At 43.0% G+C, this 22,336-nt stretch overlaps 1 protein-coding gene across 2 annotated transcripts in view; it reads left to right on the forward strand.

Moving 5' to 3' along the window:
• The window catches only part of dock10 (dedicator of cytokinesis 10), a 46,402-nt gene that overhangs the window by 11,662 nt on the left and 12,404 nt on the right, over positions 1 to 22,336 (forward strand). For both annotated transcript variants that reach the window (XM_086125629.1, XM_086125628.1), the window contains exons 2-38: positions 1,078 to 1,197; positions 2,371 to 2,460; positions 2,838 to 2,920; positions 4,564 to 4,636; positions 4,882 to 5,019; positions 6,543 to 6,677; positions 6,750 to 6,936; positions 7,215 to 7,300; positions 8,143 to 8,226; positions 8,440 to 8,598; positions 8,873 to 9,094; positions 9,156 to 9,278; positions 9,929 to 10,011; positions 10,617 to 10,739; positions 10,811 to 10,890; positions 10,960 to 11,147; positions 11,211 to 11,276; positions 11,365 to 11,457; positions 11,534 to 11,657; positions 11,737 to 11,858; positions 12,288 to 12,371; positions 12,581 to 12,673; positions 12,889 to 13,007; positions 13,439 to 13,508; positions 15,375 to 15,488; positions 15,579 to 15,650; positions 15,734 to 15,880; positions 16,493 to 16,576; positions 16,675 to 16,771; positions 16,903 to 16,935; positions 17,635 to 17,813; positions 17,965 to 18,081; positions 18,159 to 18,276; positions 18,372 to 18,493; positions 19,662 to 19,776; positions 20,666 to 20,732; positions 20,949 to 20,996. In XM_086125629.1, the coding sequence (XP_085981755.1) occupies positions 1,078 to 1,197; positions 2,371 to 2,460; positions 2,838 to 2,920; positions 4,564 to 4,636; positions 4,882 to 5,019; positions 6,543 to 6,677; positions 6,750 to 6,936; positions 7,215 to 7,300; positions 8,143 to 8,226; positions 8,440 to 8,598; positions 8,873 to 9,094; positions 9,156 to 9,278; positions 9,929 to 10,011; positions 10,617 to 10,739; positions 10,811 to 10,890; positions 10,960 to 11,147; positions 11,211 to 11,276; positions 11,365 to 11,457; positions 11,534 to 11,657; positions 11,737 to 11,858; positions 12,288 to 12,371; positions 12,581 to 12,673; positions 12,889 to 13,007; positions 13,439 to 13,508; positions 15,375 to 15,488; positions 15,579 to 15,650; positions 15,734 to 15,880; positions 16,493 to 16,576; positions 16,675 to 16,771; positions 16,903 to 16,935; positions 17,635 to 17,813; positions 17,965 to 18,081; positions 18,159 to 18,276; positions 18,372 to 18,493; positions 19,662 to 19,776; positions 20,666 to 20,732; positions 20,949 to 20,996 (4,058 nt within the window). The remainder of the gene's footprint in view (positions 1 to 1,077; positions 1,198 to 2,370; positions 2,461 to 2,837; positions 2,921 to 4,563; positions 4,637 to 4,881; positions 5,020 to 6,542; positions 6,678 to 6,749; positions 6,937 to 7,214; positions 7,301 to 8,142; positions 8,227 to 8,439; positions 8,599 to 8,872; positions 9,095 to 9,155; positions 9,279 to 9,928; positions 10,012 to 10,616; positions 10,740 to 10,810; positions 10,891 to 10,959; positions 11,148 to 11,210; positions 11,277 to 11,364; positions 11,458 to 11,533; positions 11,658 to 11,736; positions 11,859 to 12,287; positions 12,372 to 12,580; positions 12,674 to 12,888; positions 13,008 to 13,438; positions 13,509 to 15,374; positions 15,489 to 15,578; positions 15,651 to 15,733; positions 15,881 to 16,492; positions 16,577 to 16,674; positions 16,772 to 16,902; positions 16,936 to 17,634; positions 17,814 to 17,964; positions 18,082 to 18,158; positions 18,277 to 18,371; positions 18,494 to 19,661; positions 19,777 to 20,665; positions 20,733 to 20,948; positions 20,997 to 22,336) is intronic.

Raw genomic sequence — 22,336 nt, forward strand, 5'->3', positions numbered from 1 at the left:
AGCTCTCCTTCAGCAGTAATAGCCACTCGGGTACTTCCTGCGTGCTGTTTTTAGGTCCTAATGATGTCACAGTACCACAGAGGAAATGTTGAGATCATGACTTTCGCCCCCCCGAACGTTCACTTTGCGTTGTGCCGATGGATAATTGACTGCTTCCATGTTTAAACCCCACATTGTTACTTTGGCCACATTCACATCAGTCACATCACCGCAAAGGGCGTACCATACTTGATGACTTTATAATGCAAATTTACAGTCCTAGACAGAGGCTGCAACAGAGGCTCTCAAAAAGTCTTGATCTTTGTTTTTGTTTTTGTTTGTTTGTTTTTAAATAAGACGTTTACAAACATCTGCTTTTACTTCCAAAGTAATGATCAACATTTTTTGCAGATTTCCTGACAGCTTAGGGACCAAATAATAAAATTAATTTGTTTATGCATTTTCTGAACAGTCAATTACATTTTTTTTTAATGGGATAAAATGCTGGAATTTAAAATGTTTTTTTAAATCGGATTTATTGACAGTTCAATTACTTTTAAAATATTAGTTTCTTGCAGTCCTAATATTAACAAAATTAAAGTCATAATATACAATGGTGCTTTGAATTAAGGGTTTATTTCCATACATAACATGCACTGAAGTCAAAACATTCAGTTCAAATCATGCTTCCCCACTGAAATAAATGCAAATGCCATTAATCCGTTCCAGTCCAATCATTTTGGGCCTTTTGGTCCGTGCACCACGGCGACCAGGAGGTGCAGTTTCGCAGAGCCATACAGAAACACACCAAGAAGAGTTTCACAACTAAGTGATTGAGTAAGCTGCATTAATATTAGTCGTTTTATGCAGAGAATAAAGATTGTATGTCTCTGAGTATTGCTTTATTGCCTGTCTACATGTGTTGATGCACTGTCTATGTTCAAATAACTGTTGCTGATAGGGTGGACCACTGCAGCATTAATACTATTCGCTTGTCCAGGGGTCGGCGACCCGTCTATTTGTGTTTCGATCAAAGCTGTATTCACAGCAAGTTGATAGATACTGTATGTTGAGCGATATGTCTTATGTGTTTTGCAGCAAGAGAAGCCCAAGCTGATTGATCCACTCGACTATGAGGCTGTCATCTCGGAACTGGGAGCGGAGCTCAAGCAGGACCCTCTTAGAGAGCTGCTGCTGTTTCCTGACAATGATTTCACAGTAAGTGTACGTGCATGTGCGTGCGTGCGTGTGGCTAATGCAGTCGGAGTGTAAGATCTTGGCTCTATCAGATCATAGTGTAGCTTTCAGGGGATAAGATTGGGAATTCCCTCATACAATACGCTGGCCTTTTGCCAGCCAGCACTCACTTGGAGCGAGTGGAAATATGCTTGACAGTGATGCCGGTAACGCAATACTTGATAATGGCTGCCATTTCGAGTAAGTGGTAATGTAACGCGTTAATGTGTCTTATATAGTCGGCTGATGAAAGTTGCTATTCAAGGAATAAATGCATTTCTTCAAAGTTGGCAAAAGACATTGATCAACACGCCAAATTCAGCTGCGGTCTGGTACATGTATCGTTTGACATTGTTGACAAAAATAAAGGAGGTGAAAAACACCCCTTAGCATAGCGACTGGCACACAACAAACAATTTTACATTATGGAACCTAAAGCAATAAAGGGGAAAGATTTACTATACATCTTCAACTGTAACTAATAATGGGATGAGGTCATCTATGGCCAGTCGTGAGGGGAAGTGGCGTCACGTATAGGTCAAGTCGCGTTTTCAGCTTGTGGCTGAATTGCTGATTGAATGTGGCCCGCAACAAAAATGAGTTTGACACCCCTGCATTAAAATGCATTTGTAAATTTAAGTGAAGACTAGAAAGACTTTTCCCCCATCTAAAAATGAGTAGACCATTTATGTTCGGTGAAATCCAGAAAGACAATAATGTAGCTTCAGTCAAAAAGGCTGCCCTTATTATATATATTTTTTTAATAAAAACTTTATCTATCATTATTACTGTTAAAAATGCGCTTCCAATATAAATATTGGGAAAACCAGTTATATTGATGCAAAGCGGGGTTGTTTACTGAAAGTAGCTACCGGTAATCAAGTAACTTGTAATGTAACGGTTTCTTAATATAATATAATATAATATAATGTAATCAGTAAAGTAACTAAACGTATATTCTCAGGGTAACTTTGGCAACACTGTTTATATTTACAATCAATCGACTGTGATTTAATTTCTGATTTTCTTCTGGTGCACTCTGCTGATGAATCTAAATTTGAAGAATGCTCCAGCGAAAGACAGCCAGCTTTGCGCATCCTCTTCAACAAGCTGTTGCCATGGTGATGCATCTCTTCACTCTCCTTATCCCTGCAGGTATCCACAGTGCCCCAAGAGAGACGCACTCTCAGGTCAGCTGTTCCTGAGGGTGCAGAGCTCCAGGCTGAGTGTCTGCTGGTCAGACAGGTCAGATGCACTCCTGACGCATGTGTGTTTGTGCTGCTTTATTTTAAGAGGGGCAGGTGAGGGGGTGGGGGGGTGTCTTATTCCACATGAGTCTGAATAATTCATCGCATTCAAATTTCATTGAGACATTTTTGACAATTACATTGACCCAAAGGTGCATATTTGCCTCCGAATGGTACAAATTGTAATTGTCCCGATATGTACCCCGCTTAAGGCGTACCCTTGAGGGTTCTGTCTCAGTCTCAACCTATCAAAGCCGTTTTTTTTTTCTGACACTGTGTATGAGGCAGGGTTTGAGAGGCAATACACTGTACATATATTTCAGCTGCATCAGGTCAACCAAAGTCCGATGACTTCTACTTCATCCTCTTCACCAGGCCTGCAAGTATTACAACTCGGATCTGAACGTGGTCCAGTTCAAGTATGACGACTACGCTGGAGACTACCGTCTGCTGCCAAGGTATTGTGAATATGAACCTGACATACCGCGAGGCAGTGAAGGAGAACAAGAGGGCGGTGGGTGTTGAGTGCAAAAAACAGTCACCGAGGGGAAGGACAAAGCAATGTTTCATGGGTATGAGGCTGTTGCTTCTCAGATGGGACTGATCCAAAACAGTCCAGCAATTCAAACCACAGGAATGTCCTCTTTCTATCCCATGGGTCTCGGTTGCCAGTGTCAGTTCACATGACCCCCGACCTAACCGGAAGTGGATTTAAAGCAGGATAAGACAGATGTTAATGCATTTAGTTAGTTATGCCCAGACCCAAAGCCATGATTTGACTTTGGTGAAGAAAAAAAAAAAACACTCATAGCTTTATATTTAAAAAAAAACAAACAAAAGAAAACAGATGGGGATGTAACCAGGGTGTCTGCAAACAATTGGACTTTCCTAAATTAGGCTTTTACACAGTCTAGTTTTTAAAATGCACTGGATATCTGAATAAAAAGTCTTAAAAATCCATTATTTTCCAACTTTCTCAATCCGGAGAATTTCTTTCTTGAATAATTAAACTCACTCTTTGATTTTGTTGAGTCAAGGTGAGGGAGGTTTAGGTAGGGGGGTAAGAGACGAGGCTTTGTATTGATGGCACATATGAAGCCGTCAGAGAACAGTTCTCCTCCCTCCAAAAGTAAGACGACAAGCGTTAGGGTTTAACTATGAATCGGACATCTTTGATTTTGGGGCTGCCGTCTTTGAATTTTGCCTGACGAGCGGTATTTTTGCAAAAAGGGGGATTTAAAGAGGAAACGGTATGTACTAAATTTCATGCTTGTGCCTCCATTTGAAGGACTCTTTCACTGGTCTGCCCTTCTCTTAAGTTTTATTTGTTTTTTAGAATTGTATCCATAAAACGGTGGGCGCGTGGTTATTGCATGTCTGCTTCATACTTCTGAAGCTTGGGGTTCAAATCTTGGCACCGTGTGAATACCTTGTTGGTGCTTGCGTGGCTTTTTTTTTTCTTCTATCTTCCTCCCACATTGAAGATGGAGCAAAACTCTCACTAGCCATATGATAAGGTGCCCACCTTTTGTCTACATCGTCAATCGTCTTCACCCTGTCGGTGTTCCATAACGTTACTATGCGGTGGCCTAAAACAAACTTTGTATCGACAAAAACCAAGCGTGGATAGAAAAAAAATATACACTTGGGTTTGCGTAAAGTAAACCATAGCATTGAATTAAACGCTCGATATCCTTTTCGAGCAAAGTGAAATGGAGGGTTGGACAGCTGGAATATGCAGCTACTGTATGCATGCAATGGTGACTGCTAAGTTTTGACTGCAGCAATGTCCGTCTGCCAATCGGGAAGCATTCCTGCGTCAGTCCGCAATCACCACAAATGCTCCTACTGCGGCGGTTATTTTCGACCGCTTTTACAACCGCGTGACCTTTAGCAAAAGCGTCTTTCTGGCGACGGAATCGTGAGCTTGACATTTCATCGGCGCACACACAAAGCAAACCAACAGAGAGGAGCTTGTCTATTGTTGTGGGGCCAGAGAGCCACTCAGAGAGGATACATTGAAGAATCATCTCCCTTGCATACTTTCATCATCGCAATTCTACATCCTCTTCAATATCGTCTCCTTTCCCCCCTCTTCTAGGAAATTATACAAAGCTGAGAAGCTGCCGTCCCATTCTTTTGAGATTGACTATGAGGACGTGGACAAGGATGAGGTCGGTAATGGCCTTTTCAAACGCGAACGCATTAACGTGCTGGAAACATCCTGGCGTCATGTTGCTCAAATGAGTTTATCCTGAAGCCATCAAGCTGTTAAAATATTCACCCACCAAGTGGGCGCAATCCTTGTTTACGTACATCGTTTGACAAATGGTCCCGTCGAGGATGTCTCCTGTTCTTCTATTGATCTCCAGGACGAGAGGATGTACTTTGTGTGTGTGGCCGTGTTTGTCTTTTGCAGGACACCACTTCCCTGTCCTCATCCAAAGGAGGAGGGGGAGGCGGGGGAGGAGGAGGGGGAGGAATCGGTGTCTTTCGCTCAGGCTGGCTCTACAAGGGCAACTTTAACAGCACCGTCAACAATAGCATCACTGTCCGGGTGAGGACACACACTTGGCATGCGCTTGGACTTCATCTTTTTGTTGTCATGCATTGTCAAACAGTCCTTGAAGTATGCCGTGTTCAAATGAACAAATGTAGAAGTCAATTCAAAGGTATTTGCACAGACTTTAGCAGTGAGTGAATGAGGCACGGACAATATACCAAAGACCGGGAGCCCTCATTATTTGATTATAATCTTATCAAAGTCAACAAACAGGAAGTTTGGAGAAATTAGTGGTTCACACAGGGTAACAATTTTGGTTTTGGGGTGGAGGGAAAAGCTTCTCTTGACCCTGACGAAGTTCTTATTGCAAGTAAAAGTACTGAGGTGCAGCATTTTTGTCCGCTTCCTCATCTATGCTAATTCATTACGACTGGACAATGGGAGTCAACCATTTGCAATTCGTAGTGGACGGTTGCAACGGTTCTATTGCATACCTCTCTAACAGTGTCAATCAAAACTAAGCATGATTATCTTGGTCGAATCTTCCTGAAAAACTTTAGTTTTGCCTATTTTAATAAATATATCTCAAACTAGAATCTAAAATATCATTTCACATTGCAACATTACCTTTAATACTAAATGGCTTTTAATAATAATAAAATAATAAATGGCCTTTTCGCACTGCACTTAGCAAAGCGTGGTGATGCCGAGATGGCAGTTGCCTCAAAATTAAAATGTTTGAGAGCGGCGTTGCTGCGATGTCAGACAAGCGCCTCCAATTGAAGACGAGCTAGCGGAGTGATTTAGTGACGTATATCCAGGTCCTGGCGAGAGGACAATAGAGGAAGCCTTAAATAAATGTGTTGTCTCAGTGTCCCGAGCTTTGGGGTCAAACGAGAGACGACATACAATGCCGAGGTTTAGAAGACGCTGTTCCCTGCTCAGCCTGAAATATACCTCAAAGCCGTCTTGGTAGAACTGCAACTCACAAACGAGATTAAACAGCCCGACTTCCTACAGAGCCATTAGTTAAGGATGCACCCATTCCATTTTGTGTTGCTTGTTTCCTCCTCCTCCTTTTTAAAAATAAACACACCCACGGCTTTCTTTCGTGACATTGATAGATAGATCTTGGTGAGGTACAGCCCACTTCTCGTTTGAAACCAGTGGCAAAAGTCTCCGTCCTTACTTCCTGGTAGCCTGCGATGTCAGCACTACCAAATATGGGCACCTTGGCAACCGGACCGCTGTCGTTTTTCTACCCCGCCGCGTAACCGTTTCACACTGAGTGAGTGCAGTGTGAAAAGGGCTTTGCAGACTTTTTGATTGGGGAGGGGAGGGTGGGGGGTTGCTGTGGAAGTGATTGTAAAGATTTCTTGAAAACCCTTAAAGACAGAAATTGTCAAGCAAGAACAAGACCTGATTGGACTGTTAGCATGAGCCTTTTAAAATCCACTCAGCAGGTCAGAAACTGAATGAATTTGCGCTTGATAAATACTGAACGGCGTATCGGCGCCATAGTTTTGATTTTAGTCCTTCAGTGATGTCCTGTATTGAAATTTTTCGTCATTGCACAGTCCTTCAAGAGGAGATATTTCCAGCTGACCCAGCTGACCGACAACTCCTACATCATGAATTTCTACAAAGATGAGAAGATATCCAAGGAACCCAAAGGCTGCATCTTTCTCGACTCGTGTACCGGTGTTGTGCAGGTACGTTCCAAACCTTACGAATTGGAGCTAACGTGTGATACGCATTTGAATGACGTTCAATGTTCCCCATAGAATAACCGGTTGAGGAAGCATGCCTTTGAGCTGAAGATGAACGAGGTCACATACTTCGTGCTGGCCGCGGAGACTGAACAGGACATGGAGGAGTGGATCAGCACCTTGACGCGCATCTTGCAGATCACACCGCACGATGGGCCGGCTCCGGACCGCAAGAGTCTGGACCTGTCCGACCATCGCCAGGGTGAGAATTATAAAACACTGATGTCGGCAACTCTGATGAGTCAGGGGTCTTTTAGCCTGTAAATGAAGTTGTGAGCAAGCATCATGATTTTCAGCGTGAAAGAAATGCTGCATGACAATAAAGATTACAATGCAGAAGACATTTGACTGCTTTATAGTCCACGAATGCCAGATTCAGAGTCATCTTTAATCCAGAATCTGATCTATGTATGACTATTTCTGACAAGTGTGCTGCTGAAGTTGTTCTACTGAATTAAAATGCTTTGTTTATTCCTCCAGATGTGTTTGACACGTCACTGAGTGATGGCTGTTTGCAGGAGAACGAAGATACTACAGAAAACGGCATCAATCCCGAGCTAGCTAAGGTTGATTTATTGATTTTATTTATTTATTTTTATCCCGAACAATATCGCCTCTTCTTGTTTCTATTATGCCCCAAAAATGACATTTCAGGGGCTAGAATTAGAAACCTGAATTGATAACTGTGGAGGAATTTTAGAGCTGCTACTGCATATAACTTTTGTGTTGATGCTATAATCCATCCATTTTCCGATTCGCTTTATCCTCATAAGGGTCGCGGGGGTTGCTGGAGCCTAACCCAGCTGTGTTTGGGCAGTAGGCAAGGAACACCCTGAAATTGTTGCCAGCCAATCACAGGGCACACAGAGACGAATAACCAATCACACCTAGGGACAACATATATAGTGTTCAATCAGGCTGCCATGCATGTTTTTGCAATGTGGGAGGAAACCGGAGTACCCGGAGAAAACCCACGAAGGCCCAGGGTGAACATGCAAACTCCACACAGCAAGGCCAGAGATGGCATCAAACCCACGACCTCTGCACTGTGAAGTCGACGCGCTAACCACTGGCCCACCGGGCCGCTGATGCTATAATGGGCGTATGAATTAAACAATCTCCGCACAACCTTCATTGAACATTTCACTAAGGATAGGAAATGAAGTCATGCAAACCTGACAAATTGCAGCTCTAAAAATCCCCAAATGATTGCTGGAATCTCACCTAATTGCTTCGTTCGTGAAATTCTCATAATTGTTTCTTTTCTCAAAAAAAAAAAAAGCTCTCGCCGCAATTGAACGCTCACCATTCCGATTTTAGAAGTGCCTGTCCATTTCGAGCGTATACAAGCCACGCGGTTTTTGGTTTACTGTCATATCATTATCGTATGTCATCTCCTTTTGTGCAGTATATTTCTGAGACGGATGAGGGAATTCGTTGTGCCCGGAGGGAGGAGAGGTTGAATCTCTTCTCGCTTGACCCTGACACCCCTGTATGTATAAATTTACCTGTGCTATTCATGTAATCCCATTATTAACAATAGCTTGATGCGTTGCACATGTAAGCCTTCCTTATTTCCCAATACATTAGATGTACCTACACAATAAGATATTTGGAAATTGTGACACACAGTCGAACTAAACAATTGATTTTAGGTGTACCTATTGTAACGGCCAGTAAGCCTTCCACCATCTGTCAACCGCAGGTCCTGAGGAGCCCGCGAAAGGAGCATTCATCGAGTGAAAACTGCACAGTACGTCCTTTTGAGGAGAAACTAGGCAGAAGGTTCATGGTGACGTGCCGATCGCTGAACTTCATGCTGCAGGGCTGCATCAGTGAGAATGAAACGGGACCCGTCACAAATGTAAGAGATTGGAGCTCTTTATCCATCCATCCATTATCTGAGCTACATATCCCCACAAGGGGAGCGGGCATGCTGGGGCCTATCCCAGCTGTCTTCGGACAGTAGTAGTTAACCCTGAAATGGCTGCCAGCCAATTGCAGGGCACACAGAGACAAATAACCATCCGTACCCACAATCACACCTAGGAACAGTTTAGACCTTTCTTTTCTTATTTCTACATTCCATAATGTGACTAAAATGATTATGTTTGTTGTGGTTCTGCGCGATCCACCAGATCGAGCCGTTCTTCGTGTCGTTATCGTTGTTGGACATTCGAGAGGGCAGGAAGGTTTCTGCTGACTTCCATGTGGACCTCAACCACGACGCAGTGCGTCAGATGCTCGGAGGAAGTGCTTCCGGAGCTCAGGAGAATGGTGTGTGCGCTCCCGCAGAGAAGAAGTCAGTAGAAAGCCATCCGAGCCTGGAGCTGGAACAGTGGCTGTGCTTTCCCAAACAGGTATCAAACAGAATGTGGCTGTGCTCATTCAGAAACAGGCTTTAACGACATGTCATTGTAGGCCATATTCTCCGTGACCAACCCCCACACGGATATAGTGATGGTGGCCAGAGTGGAGAAGGTGCTGATGGGAAATATTACATGCGGGACCGAGCCGTACATCAAAAACACGGACTCCAGCAAGGTAAGAAAGTGCTTTTTTTGGACGCATTATTTTCAGTTTTTATGAAATTGTTGTCAGGTGTGGGTTTTTTTGTTTGTTTGTTTGTTTTGTTTTTTGGCAACCACATTTCGATGCCTATTTTTTGCATGAAGGTCCAATCTCATACTTTTGTCTTGGCCATAACGCATCTGTATATACTCCCAGGCGTGGGATTCCCATTAACATACAAATTCCATTATTTTGTCTGGACAAAAGTATTGTGACAACTGTGGCAATTGTGAATGGGAGGAAATAGTCCTCGAGAAGTTCAATTTTTATGGGAGGACTTTCTCCAAAATGTTGGAGTGTGACTTTGGGAATATTAAAAGAAAATTTGTGAGTGAAGGCCTACTGACCCTACATTTTGATTGCAGTGATTTTTGATGGGGTTAAGGTCCTCTCCACCTAATTCATCCAAGCATGCCTTTATATGGCTCTCGCCTTGAGCACTGGGACACAGTCATACAGGATTTTAGGCCTCTTTTCAAATCGGAAGCACAGAATTGTACAAGAGGGTGTAGTAAAAGCCTTCATTGGATTATTTCATTGCTTTCCGATGGTTTTCCGATACTCTGATCCATATCTCGGCTCGACCTTCTTCATATTTCCTTGTGTGTCCATCATGTCTACAGATTGTCCAGAAGATTTTAAAATCCAACAAGCAGTTCTGCAGTAAACTAGGAAAGTACCGAATGCCATTTGCTTGGTCCGTCAGGTCAGTAGCAGACAGAAGCACTTGATATTTGTCTGTACAGTGGTGCCTTGTCTCGTCCTACCTGTTTTGGGTTGCGAGTAAAAATCTTAGTTTACCGGGAGCGAATGCCACAACAAAAAGCAGAAAGTGAACAGTTGTTCAAAAAAAACAACCCTTTATCCTCTGCAAACAACTACAGAGGACCCACACTATTGGTGGGGGATTTGTGGGCCCGCAAATAGCAAAAAGCACATATGAATGTGAATCCACAGGTCCGAAACCAAGAGTATGCGCGGGTCCATTTTACTTAAAATTACTGTTGCATAGAGAGTCACTCATTTATTAAACTCTTCTTTGTTGTATTATTCATGTTTGTATTACACTACCTCCTAGTGGCCAAGACATGCACACCAGAAATCACAGAATGATAATGGCCACTGAAGCATGAAATCACAATTTAAATATGTATCATGTAATGTGTTATTAATTTAGTTAAAACTAGGAATGTTGATTTTAGAGACATGAGCGTGGCCACAAAACAAATTTGACCCGTTACTTCAGGCACCAATGTACATGGTAACTGGCCTTATTCTGGTTTAACTTTATCGCCTATCTATGTACAACAGATCACTTTTCAAGGACAGCCAGGGGGCACTCGACCGAGAGTCTCGATTCTCGCCGCTCTTTAAACAGGAGAGCAACAAGATCTCCACAGAAGATCTGATTAAACTTGTGTCAGAGTACAGGAGGTAAGACTTAACCATCACAGTTGGTCTTCTCCAAGACAACTTTAGTTTTTACACCATCTTCATCCGATCAGGGCTGAGAAGACCAGCAAGCTTCAGACCATTCCCGGGACTCTGGACATCACAGTGGACTATGTGCCTCTGGAGCTTCCGAGTATGCTTGACTACTTCAGAACTCTCTTGTATAGCACCATATCCTCACGAGTCGTGTTTGTGCTTCTAGATTGCGTGACGTCTTCTTACATCCCCGTGAAGCCCTTTGAGGATCTCGGCAAACAGCAACCTACAGTCGAAGTGGAAGAGTTCATCCAGGACACAACCAAGTTCACTCAGCCATGCCACGTCTACAGGAACCACATCTACGTTTACCCCAAGCATCTCAAATATGACAGCCAGAAGAGCTTCGCCAAGGTAAAGCATATATATTGTAAAAAGGCCCATTATTAACGTCACAATGCTCTTCCTCTGCTACAGGCACGTAATCTTGCCGTCTATGTGGAGTTCCGTAGCTCAGACGAAGAGCCCGGCAAACCTTTAAAGGTAACGCATTCTCCAAAACAAGCACTGCACACGTTTTTTTTCTTTGTCGTTAAAAGACAGCTGAGAATTGTTGTCTTGGTCTGTCCAGTGCATTTATGGCAAACCGGGTGGTCCGGTGTTCACCACAGCAGCCTGTTCCACTGTCTTGCATCACTCTCAAAACCCCGACTTCTATGATGAGGTAGGCTCATGAAATGAAAAACGATTCCATTTTCAAGCAAGGACACACAACATTTGTTTCATCTCTGCCAACACAGGTGAAGATGGAGCTGCCGACCCAACTTCACGAAAAGCACCATTTGCTTTTCTCGTTTTACCATGTCACATGTGACATCAACGCTAAAACGAACGCCAAGAGAAAAGAAGCTCTGGAGACTCCCGGTGAGCTTCGTTAGCACGTTAGCGGATCAAGTTGTTATTTTACTCGAATGCATCATGCTCTGTGTTTGTGACTCTTTAGTGGGCTACTCTTGGCTGCCTCTCCTCAAAGAAGGTCGCCTGTCATCTCAGGAGTTCAACATCTCGGTCTCCAGTAACCTGCCCCCTGGTTACCTGGCCATCAAAGAGGCCAACAACACCAAGGTAAGAGGCTGAAAATGAATGAACGTTTGAATATTGGCAAACCAATATGTAAGTGTTCATAAACCCATTTCCTCATCAGGCCTTGCCAAAACGTAAAAAGTCAGTATCGAGGCTTGTTCGAATGATTTCAGTATGATAAATCCGTGTGGAGTGTGGTACGGCCATCCGTACGAGGTGACGTGCGGAAGCAGTGTGGTGTTGAGAACACGGATAAATACCGCCAGCTAACTCGACCACAGGCATTTGTCGAATCAAAAAAGGATGACAAAGTCCCATCGTCATCCTTGGCGAACATGCCCACGCACACACGCAGGAACATTTTCCATCCTGAGCGCACATACATTGTCGGCAATCCGTATCCGTGCATCCGTTAAGCTTTGAACTTGGGTGATCCCCTTTACGATGTTCTGTTTTTTGCTGTCTTCACAGAGTGGAGCTGATGTCAAGTGGGTTGATGGGGCGAAGGCCATCTTCAAAGTGTCAACTAATGTCGTGTCAACTGTGTACACTCAGGTTAACATTCAAATGTCTCTAAGTGGTCACTGTCAGATGACTGGCCCGATGATTTTAGAGCCAAACTTAACCGCACATGCTTTGCTAATCTCTTTACTTTTATATTCTGATTTTGGCGTTGCGTACGAGTTTATAGTTGCTAAAAAAGAAATGAGTCCATCTTCTAACTTGGAACTGATTCTCCTGGATTCCTCTCCTCCTGGCGCCAGGACCCCCACCTGAACCGCTTCTTCCAGCAGTGCCAGAAAAGAGAGCTGGACCTCTCGCTACCTCCTACCTCCAACTTTCTTAACTGCCTGAAGGTTAGAGGAAAAAACTTCCAATCCCCTTTAGTTAAAAAAAAATACATAAAAGTTAATAAGGCCAAATTGTTCCACATCTAATCAGTGAAACATTACAGCGTGTCAGGGTTCATTTTCCTTTCCTCCTCTAAGCGGTATATGAGCTTTATTTATAATAGTATCTCTTGTTCTTGGCTCCCTCCTCCTCCTCCTCCTTATTTTCCACCCTCTTCCAGGGTCTCCTCAGCATGGAGAGAATACCGGTGATCATCAGATTTCTGCCGGTGCTTTTCAACCAGCTCTTCAAGGTCCTGACTCAAAATGACAATGATGAGGTCACTACTGCCACCACCAGGTGAACAGTGCCACTACGGGCTTCTTCTGACGTCATTTACAGTCGCTGACACGCACCAATTTTTGAACATCTTGATTTTTCGAAATTGAGAGACCCCACACACGAAGAGGAAAAAAGTTTGTGCTTATTGCTCTTAACGTGTGTGGTGCGCTTGAGTGACTGACACAGATCATCACACGCTATCGTGTCAGTCACGCACACGCATGCACACGCAATGCAATGACCAAAAAAAAAAAAAACAGATTTGTTTTTCTAGTCACTTCAACAATTTGTTTATTGGCAGAATTGATTGGGTGCAATAAGTTGTGCCCCATATGCTGACTGCATTTTTTTTTTAACCATAATTTTGCAATTGACTAGTCTGGGTTCAGGACAAGAGACAAACCGTGCCATCTGATGGGGGATTGTTTTATTTGATGTACTTTTTTCAGAGTGCTGCTCCACATTGTTTCCAAGTGCCATGAGGAAAACCTTGATCACTATCTGCACTCGTATATTAAGGTATGCTTCCCACTCGCCTGTAGCATGCAGAGGATGCATTGACTGATCCTTGGAAGAGGGGTGTGCTTCGCACGTGGAGATCACTTGATGATCATGAAAGCTTTTCTCTCCCACAAGGCTGCGGAACGAGTTCCCAGACTGTTTGATTTGCAGAAGGAAAAAAAAAACCACACAGAGAAAAAGGGGCTTTATGTATTTGCATGTGCAGTATTTGTGCGTAGGAGCTGGCAAGAGTGTGCCGGCGGCCACGCGCCCGGAGCAGTATGCAAACACGCATGCAGAGATAGCGCAGGAAGAAGAGAAGCTAATTGAGTGGGACATTGAGCCGTCTCAATGGGAAACACAAGGCCTGTTTGTTTTGAAGTGGGAGGAAAAAATAAAAAAAACAGAAAGAGAATTAGCGCGGCGAGCAAGAGGAACCACAAGAGCTCTTTCATGTCGGCCGCAACGTCGTAAAAATGCTGCGGAACTTGGAAGACCTTGTGGCAGAGACAAACGACTGGAGGGCTTGCAGCAGTAAATGGAAGTGGAGTTGCCATGGTAACAGATTGGCACGATATTCACTTCTCTATGTGTGTCCTCTCTGTGAAAAGAAAGGATGGAAAGGGGTGGAATTCACTGTAACGTGAATGGATTGAGCTGCTATTCATGGGGGAATGCGCTCAAATCACCGTACTGAATGACTTAAGTGTGTTAGCTCACACGTATTTGATCGTTTTTATGATGGATGAGTGCAATAATCAATCGATCGATTCCGATTGCGTGGGGTTGTTGATGATTTGTGTCTTGAAGCATGCGTCGATTTCCTTTTCTCATGAGTGATCTGGAGCCTTTCCCAGCTGACTTTGGGCAAGAGGCGTGCCGCACTCTGCAACGCTCGCCAGTCCATCATCGACAAACAACCGTTCACATACACGCCGCCTACAGACAGTTTCGTGTTTGTAGAAAACACAAGCAGGGGAGAGAATGCAAACTAGGACTGAAAGATTAAAAATAAAATTAAATAAATTGTGAGATAATTTTTTTTCCATTGATATTGCGATTTAGTTGGTGATTATTATTGTGAGATAAAAAAATTTCCCTGAGATATTGCAATTTAATAGGTGATTAGGTTGTCATGGTCCTCTTCCCATGTGTTTATGTAACAAAAAACAAGCTATAAATTGATCTGTATTACAAGAAACAACATCAGAATTATTTTACGTACTGTAAATGTTTTGGACTGAAAGAGGGTTCATTTATCTCCTTCAATGGGTTAACGAGCGGAACACTTTGATTTGCAGTCTTTTAAGCATTCACCCCAAAATTCTACCACACGAGTGTGGTGTAGACATCGGTCAGGAAGTCATAAATCGGATCACGATAATGCAAACATGGCTAATGGTTTTATCATTTCAACTTTTCAAGATGTTTTATGAAGCAATGATATATAAACATGTGGACTGCACTGCGTGAGCACTGAATGTAACAAGACGCCCGATATATAAGTCACTAAAATCCCCCAGCCCATTTTACAAAAGCTTACCGAGCAATATTGATTTGACTTTGAAACAAAATGTTCCTTCTCTCAAACGTTCAGCTTGAATGCAAACTCGGCACCGTGCCGGGATTCAAACCCAGAAGCTGTCAACTGTGAGGCAGACGTGCAAACCGCATCGGTGCCGCTGTCTTTCGAGCTGCAAGTGAGGCAAAACGGAGATACCTGCTTGGCTGAAACCAAAAAAAGCAGAATTTACTCAGTCTCAAGTTGTTTGCTATCTAAAGAAGCTCAGATCAACCGATGGCCATGCCCTCGTTTTGATCATTCGTTGTGTGTGTGTGTGTGTGTGTGTGTGTGTGTGTGTGTGTGTGTGCGCGCGCTCGTAGTACGTGTTCAAGTCAGAGGCCCACGGATTCAGGACAGTGCACGAGGAGTTGGCTAAAGGCATGACCTTTGACCTGCAGAGCAACGAGCAAGCAGCAGTTCGGAATGTCTTAAAGGTTCGTCTCTCGTGGCGTTATCGAGTGTTTCATCGTGCATTTCTAAACATCGATAGATGTACGGACGACAACGACGACATCTCTTTTCAGTTTTCCTGGTTCTTCTTTGAACTCATCGTCAAGTCCATGGCCCAACATTTGGTTGACGGAGACAAATTGAAGGTAAGCCGGCGTGCTGATGCAGTCTTGCATACCGTATTCCATGACCGTTCATTTCCGACTGATATTCCGTCCGTTCGCGGCAGCTCCCCAGGCCGCAGCGTTTCCCCTCATCCTACCAGAACCGTGTGGAGACTCTGGTGGAAAAGGTGTCAGAACATATCTTCTGGAAGTACAAAGACCTGACAGAGGAGTCACGTAGTGCCAACTCAGCTGTGGCAGCTTTTGTCAAGGTAGGATTTTACTTCAGTCGTCCGTATTCTGTCGCGCTTGTTCTCATTTGGGTCATGAGGGAGCTGGCGACGTTCACAGTTGAGGTACTGTGATCAAGAGGCAGGGTAAACCCAGGATTGGCCACTAGTCAGGGTTTTTTTGGGGGGGGGGTTAATAAAATTAAATAAAAAGGACTGCTTTTAAAAAAAGCTTTCATGGTTTATGTAATTTTTGCACTGTTGTACAGCGATACAGATGAAACAATCATTTGGACATTGTCGTTGAAATTATTTTATGACAAACTACTTTGTTTATTATTATTTTTTAAATCTTGCACAGCACAAATATTCCATATATAAATCAAAAATAAAATATTAAAACTTATCAAAAATGAAACCTTAAGGAAGCATTTTCAATAACAAAATTCATCAAAACCAAGAAGCCTACTGTCAACAAAATAAGAATTAAAACCAAATCGAACAAAAATCCCATTATAACTCTTCAGAGCTGAAAATATGAGCATTTTTTTTAAGCTGCTTTGGTATTAAATCTCATTCGATTGCGTGTGCGAGTGTTCTACTTTTAGATTTTGTCTTAACAACTCCGGTGTGTTGTGAATTGTGTCCCCGCAGCGTTGCTTCACTCTGATGGACCGAGGTTTCACCTTCAAATTAATCAGCAACTACATCAACATGATCACTGCAACTGACAGCAAGGTCGACTCCCCAACGGCGAATCATCGAAAATAACACCAACACCAACATCAACAAAATTCTCTTTGTGCCGTGAAACGAATCTGGTTTGTGTTTTACAGGTGTTGTGCGAGCTCAAGTTTGAGTTCCTGAGAGAGGTGTGCAACCACGAGCACTACATCCCCCTCAGCCTGCCTCTGCCCTCGGCTCGCATCACAGGTAATTCAAGGAGCCGTTGATTCGTTTGTGTTTTCAATCACATCCCCACTTTCATTTGTCTGTTATGGTAACAAGCTGTCTCTCTCTTCCCTACCCTGTCACCTCTTTCGTGATGTATGTTTCCATATCAGACCATGCATCCCCAGAGCCACAAAGCACTCATGGTAAATATGTGCACTCTTGTTTGGGTGTCCAAAAATATGACCGAAAGTACAATTCAGGGAAACATGATTTCTTTTCTCGATTAACATACAGTATCCCTTGCTACTTTGTGGTTCACTTATCGCGGTTTCAGTGCACCGCGGATTTGTCAAACGTATTCAAAAAAAGCGAAATGCCGCAAAAGGTCTGCGAGAGGCAGCGTATATCAGCAAAAGAACAGCGAGTCACATAGAGCAACATATACAGTGCTACATGTATATTTCACGTTTATGTTTACTGTATTTTGTTATTTATACACTAATCTATCCTAACTTAGACATCTTATACAAGTACATATACTGTATATTAGTAGTATATAGCAGTAAGTAATGTTAATTACGACAAACATTTACTTCAACATGCATGTATATCATTAAATTTGGCCTGACACATATTATATGTACTCATACACATGTACATATACTTGTACGGGGCGGCGAGTACCTTCTTCGCGGATTTTCCTCTTTCGCGGGGGGTTTTGGTCCCCATTAACTCATTCAGTACCAGCCAATTCTGGACCAAGTCTGAAAAGACGTTTAAAAACGTCTTTGGGAGTGAATGAGTTAACCGCGATAAGCGAGGGATCACTGTATTTGTTTGATAATGGAGTCGCTTATGCAAAGCAAAAATGTGTGTGTGTGTGTGTGTGTGTTATATTTCAGCCTCTGTGCCAGAGTACAATCTGACCGGCGAGTTCTGCAGGAAGCACTTTCTCACGGGCCTCTTATTACGAGAACTGGGGCTGGCCCTGCAGGACGAGCAGGACCTCAGGCACCTGGCTTTGGCCACACTCAAGACCCTCATGGCCAAACACTCCCTGGATGCTCGCTACGCCACCAAGGTAGACAAAACATGTCTCATTAGGGCTGGATGATTATGGGGGGGAAAAAAAGAATAATCATGATTAATTTGATGGAAATTTGGGTCCTGGTGTACTAGTGGGTTAGGACTTTTGTACAACACTGTGTTTTTGTTCTTATGATTATTTCCAGGAGAAGCAGGCAAGGATCGCCTCACTTTATCTGCCTCTGTATGGTCTGATCCTGGACAACATGCCTCGCTTCTTCCTCAGGGACCTTTTCCCCATTTACTTGACCGCTAGTAATCAGGTAAAGTACCCGTAGACTGGACATGGCGCACGTATGACTACAAAGCTGTAAACTGAGGTTCGCTGACTGACTCGCAGGGCTCTCGAGACGACCTCAGCGTCGGGGGAGGCGTGGCGGGAGGGACGCTCCCTGTTACTCGCCACGGCAACTCGGTGGATGCCTCCTTCTCCAAAGAGGTGCTCAACTCCATTACAGGTAGTTTGGGACTGAGACTGAACATTTTCTTGCAAGTAAAAAAAAAAAAATGTGTTGATGAGGTCACTGACATCCCCTCATATTCCTTCTACTAGCTTTCTCGTCTTTGGCGGTTGCGACGGGCAACCAGGCAGAGTCTCGGGGCTCCCTGATCAGCGTGGACTCCAACCCCAGCAACAGTGACAGGAACAGTGAGAAGATGGATGGATTTGAGAAGGTGAGGAGTGCTTGTTGTGATGCTTTTCAGTGGATTTGCAATGGGTTCAGTTTTATTTATTGAACTTTAAAAAAAATAAACAGGCTGGTCTTCATTAAATTTAGCAGAGGGGCTACAAAATAAGTGGAAACACATTCTCCCAACAAAGCTGTAGTCAGCAATATTTTTTAGGTTTTGTTTTCTAAAACCAAGTTCGAGCAGGAGTAGAAAAATACTTGTTTGTTTTTAATTATGGAACAGCATAACACAGAGATTTACTGTACCTCATATTCATTCAGCTGCACGTATTTGATTTACTCACTCAACTGTTTTGCAATGGTTTTTTCTCCTCAATGCACACTTTTATCCATGCTGTGCCATGCCATTTTGGCAGCAGATTGCCTCGAGTGCATTTTATTGACGCATTAATGGCAAGAAAAAATGCTCCATGTGCCCTCCTGCTTACCACTGTGGTTTCACTTTGATGCAGTGGGGTTCTACACCACTGCAAACCACAACCGCAACAATAAAGATAGTGTTAAATCAATACCTCTGTGAGAGTTATCACCTTGTCGAAAGTTTCAAAAAGTTCTCCTTGATTTCTACTTTTAATCCTGACATCATCATCCAGTGTTGCCCGGCTGGATCATGGTTCATCTGCCAATGAAAATCTTGTCATTAAGTAAAATAACTTCCGGCGGTCTGTTTAGGCTAACGCTAGCAAACAATGCAAAACAACATAAATATGCGAATGAAAGGCATTGTTAAGGTGCTATAACAGCAGAGAAACACACAAAGACAAACAATACCACAATATTTAGGCGTACATCCTTTATCCTCTGCGAAGAACAGCCAATGTACAGTATTTTTTGATGGGCAGGGCAGAGGCCGGAACGGATAATTAGCATTTCCATTCTTTTCAATGTAACGCCACCCCATCCTGCCCCCACCTCTTATTGGTGTAAATCACACACACACACACGCACCCCCCCCCCCCACACACACAGATTCAGTCATTTCTATCCGTTTCATGCAAGCATTTTTTTTTTTTTTGCGTGACCTCTTCAGTTATGTGTGCAATGTGTTTAAAAGGTGTGTTTTGAAACTTTTTCAAATGGTCTCTCCGTATCGTGATGTTTCATCTAGTGCTGTATTTTTAGTATGTTTCCTCACGTACGTGTGTGCTCAGTTTGCTCGGCCCCAGTCGCTCATCGGCTACGGGTCTCGCTGTGACAAGCTGGACCAGGCGGAGACGCGCAGCCTCCTCATGTGCTTCCTGCACATAATGAAAACCATATCTGAAGGTAAGAAGGAAAGTCCAAATGCTGATTATTGATGAACCAGTTCAGTCTCAGACTCTAGTCAGTTTGCTAAGTGTGATGTTTGCTCTTTACTACCAAGGTGTGGAGGAGCCACACTGAAAATAAAATGAAAATATAGTCCTGTAATTCTGTGGCAAACTGGCCAATACTTTATCTTCATACTTATGTTAAAATGACGTTTATGGATTGAATGTTTTTATTTGGAACATGTATGCAAAAAGAAGAAGAATGAAATTGAAACGGAAACAAAATAATCACGATTTATTTATGAATTTATATTCATCTTTCGACTTTATTCTTCTCGTTACAACTTTATTTACGTCCTACTATGACATTTTCTCCGAATATTACAACCTTGTTCTTGTTTTTTTTTTGTTCTATCATTTACATTTACAATGCTTCATTCTTATACAATTGTGACTTTTTTCACTCTCACATGATTGTGACTTTGTCACACGATGACGTGATTCACTTGATTCTTGTAATCAGTACATATCTAACATTGTATTGCCCTTTTTTTCTAATTACACCTTTTATCATAATATTTTCAGTAATTTTCTTTTTATACTTTATTCACATCAATTTAGTCCATCCTTGTAGTTTTACAACTTTGTTATTAACGAAATACAACCTATACTCATTCTTAAAAATAATGACTTTTTTTTCTTCACAATATTAAGGCTTTACTTTTGCAGAAGTCACATTTTATTCCAATATTAATGCACAGCTTTCTTCTCATAACTCATCTTTCTTTTTGTCTTGCACCAATACAACATCATATAAAGACAGTATTCTCATAATTGCACTGTTTTACTCAATTTGTTAGAATCTATCTACACTTTTTTTTTTCATTTTCTTTTTTCTTCTTCAGATGTCCTGGTTTCTTACTGGCACCGGGCCATCCACCAAGAGATCTCGGATTTCTTCAAAATATTAGAGTAAGCGCTTCTCTTTCTTCATTGTCGAGTGCACTCAGAGAATGTAAGAAGAGTTGGATTCCGCGGTGGCAGACTAATTGAAAACATGTAAATGAGGGCACAAAGGCCACTCCAGAAATGCTTGAAATGAACTTGTGTGCTCAGCTTTGAGCTCAGTTTTGAAGCAATACATTGTAATTGCGGGGGGGCTTTTTGTGTCTATTTTCCTTTGTTTAGGCTCTGCCTACAGCACTTCAGGTTCATGGGCAAACGCCACATCGCCAGGTACGACTCCTTTTTCATAGCAACAACACTGCACATATTCCGTCGCCTCATTAAGTCGACATACATACACATGTTGACCGGGAACATGTATTATTCATGCGGCGCGTACAAACACAGGTGAAGCAGGAACACTAATGTGCGCCGCGTATGCTTGTGCACACTCGAGATGAGGAATGAAAATGGGGAGGAGTGTCTCGCTCTTGTGTGAAACGCAGCTGGATATGGTCGTGTAGTATTTGGCAAGTGCGCCGTGGGGGTTGTTCTCCCCGACTCTGTGTGTGTTTGCAAGACTACTGGAAGCGAGCCACTGGCAGCCCTCCCTCCATCTTCTGGTTCCATACCGGCTAATTAAATTAGCTCTCACTCTCGGCGATGCCATGCAGGCTGAAGGGAACACGCGGCTTATATAGCATTAAGAGAGTAAAGATAGCTGGAAGCCGAGCTCACTCTCAGATGTAGCGCAGCCTGTCAGGGAGGCTGTGAGCTACTTAACATTGGTCTGTGATAGCGAGCCGAGGGGGGAGAACACACCCTGTGTCTGCCTCGCTGCTGGCCCCGTTTGATGCTCGCATGATTCAGTGCAAGGCGCCCCTTGAAGATGCCGCGCCGGCATTACATCGGCAGTGTTTCCAGACAAGTTATATGTCAACCAGTCGGTTATTAATTCAAGTTATGATTGAATTGCTGTTTTTTTTTTTCACATGTGCATAGTACAGGCATGCATCACTGTAATAATGTTCTATCCGTGTTCCGCCTGCATGCCTCGTCAGTGACTGTGCACTGATGGATTGTCTTCACGTCAAGTGATCATGTACCGATTTGCATATGTGATAAACGCATGCTGTCTGTACCCTCACTGGCCACAACATTTGGTCCAACTACACTGTTTTTCATCAAAGGTTGTGCCTTGGCAAGGATACTCATGAGCAGTTTCTATTGACATTCTGAGACAGGAATTAATTGAATATGCGTGTTATTGTGGTAGTCGTTTGTATCCGGAGAGGTGTTTGTCGTATTTTGACTAGAGGTACAACAATCCATCAACATCGACTCGATGATCAAATGATAGTGCTGGTGCTAAACGTATATTTTATTATTCACGGAAGGATACATTAAATCAAAAGTGTATCTAATATTGTGGCCGGTATGTGCGTGTTCTCTTCTACCTTGTGGCTTGCTGCACTCCATTTGTCTTTCCATTCATCTAACCAAGCACTATTTTTTGATTCATTATTGTTAGTATTTTTTATTTTTTTGCCTTCGAGTGTGATCTAGCTTCATTCAGGCATCAAACAGCACCGCTGTGCATTTTAACGTGTTTGAAGGGATCAGGTTACTGA

This window comes from Hippocampus guttulatus, chromosome 12, assembly GCF_054856545.1.
Source record: "Hippocampus guttulatus isolate MCC_2025c chromosome 12, RoL_Hgut_1.0, whole genome shotgun sequence".
NCBI classification, from domain to species: Eukaryota; Metazoa; Chordata; class Actinopteri; order Syngnathiformes; family Syngnathidae; genus Hippocampus; species Hippocampus guttulatus.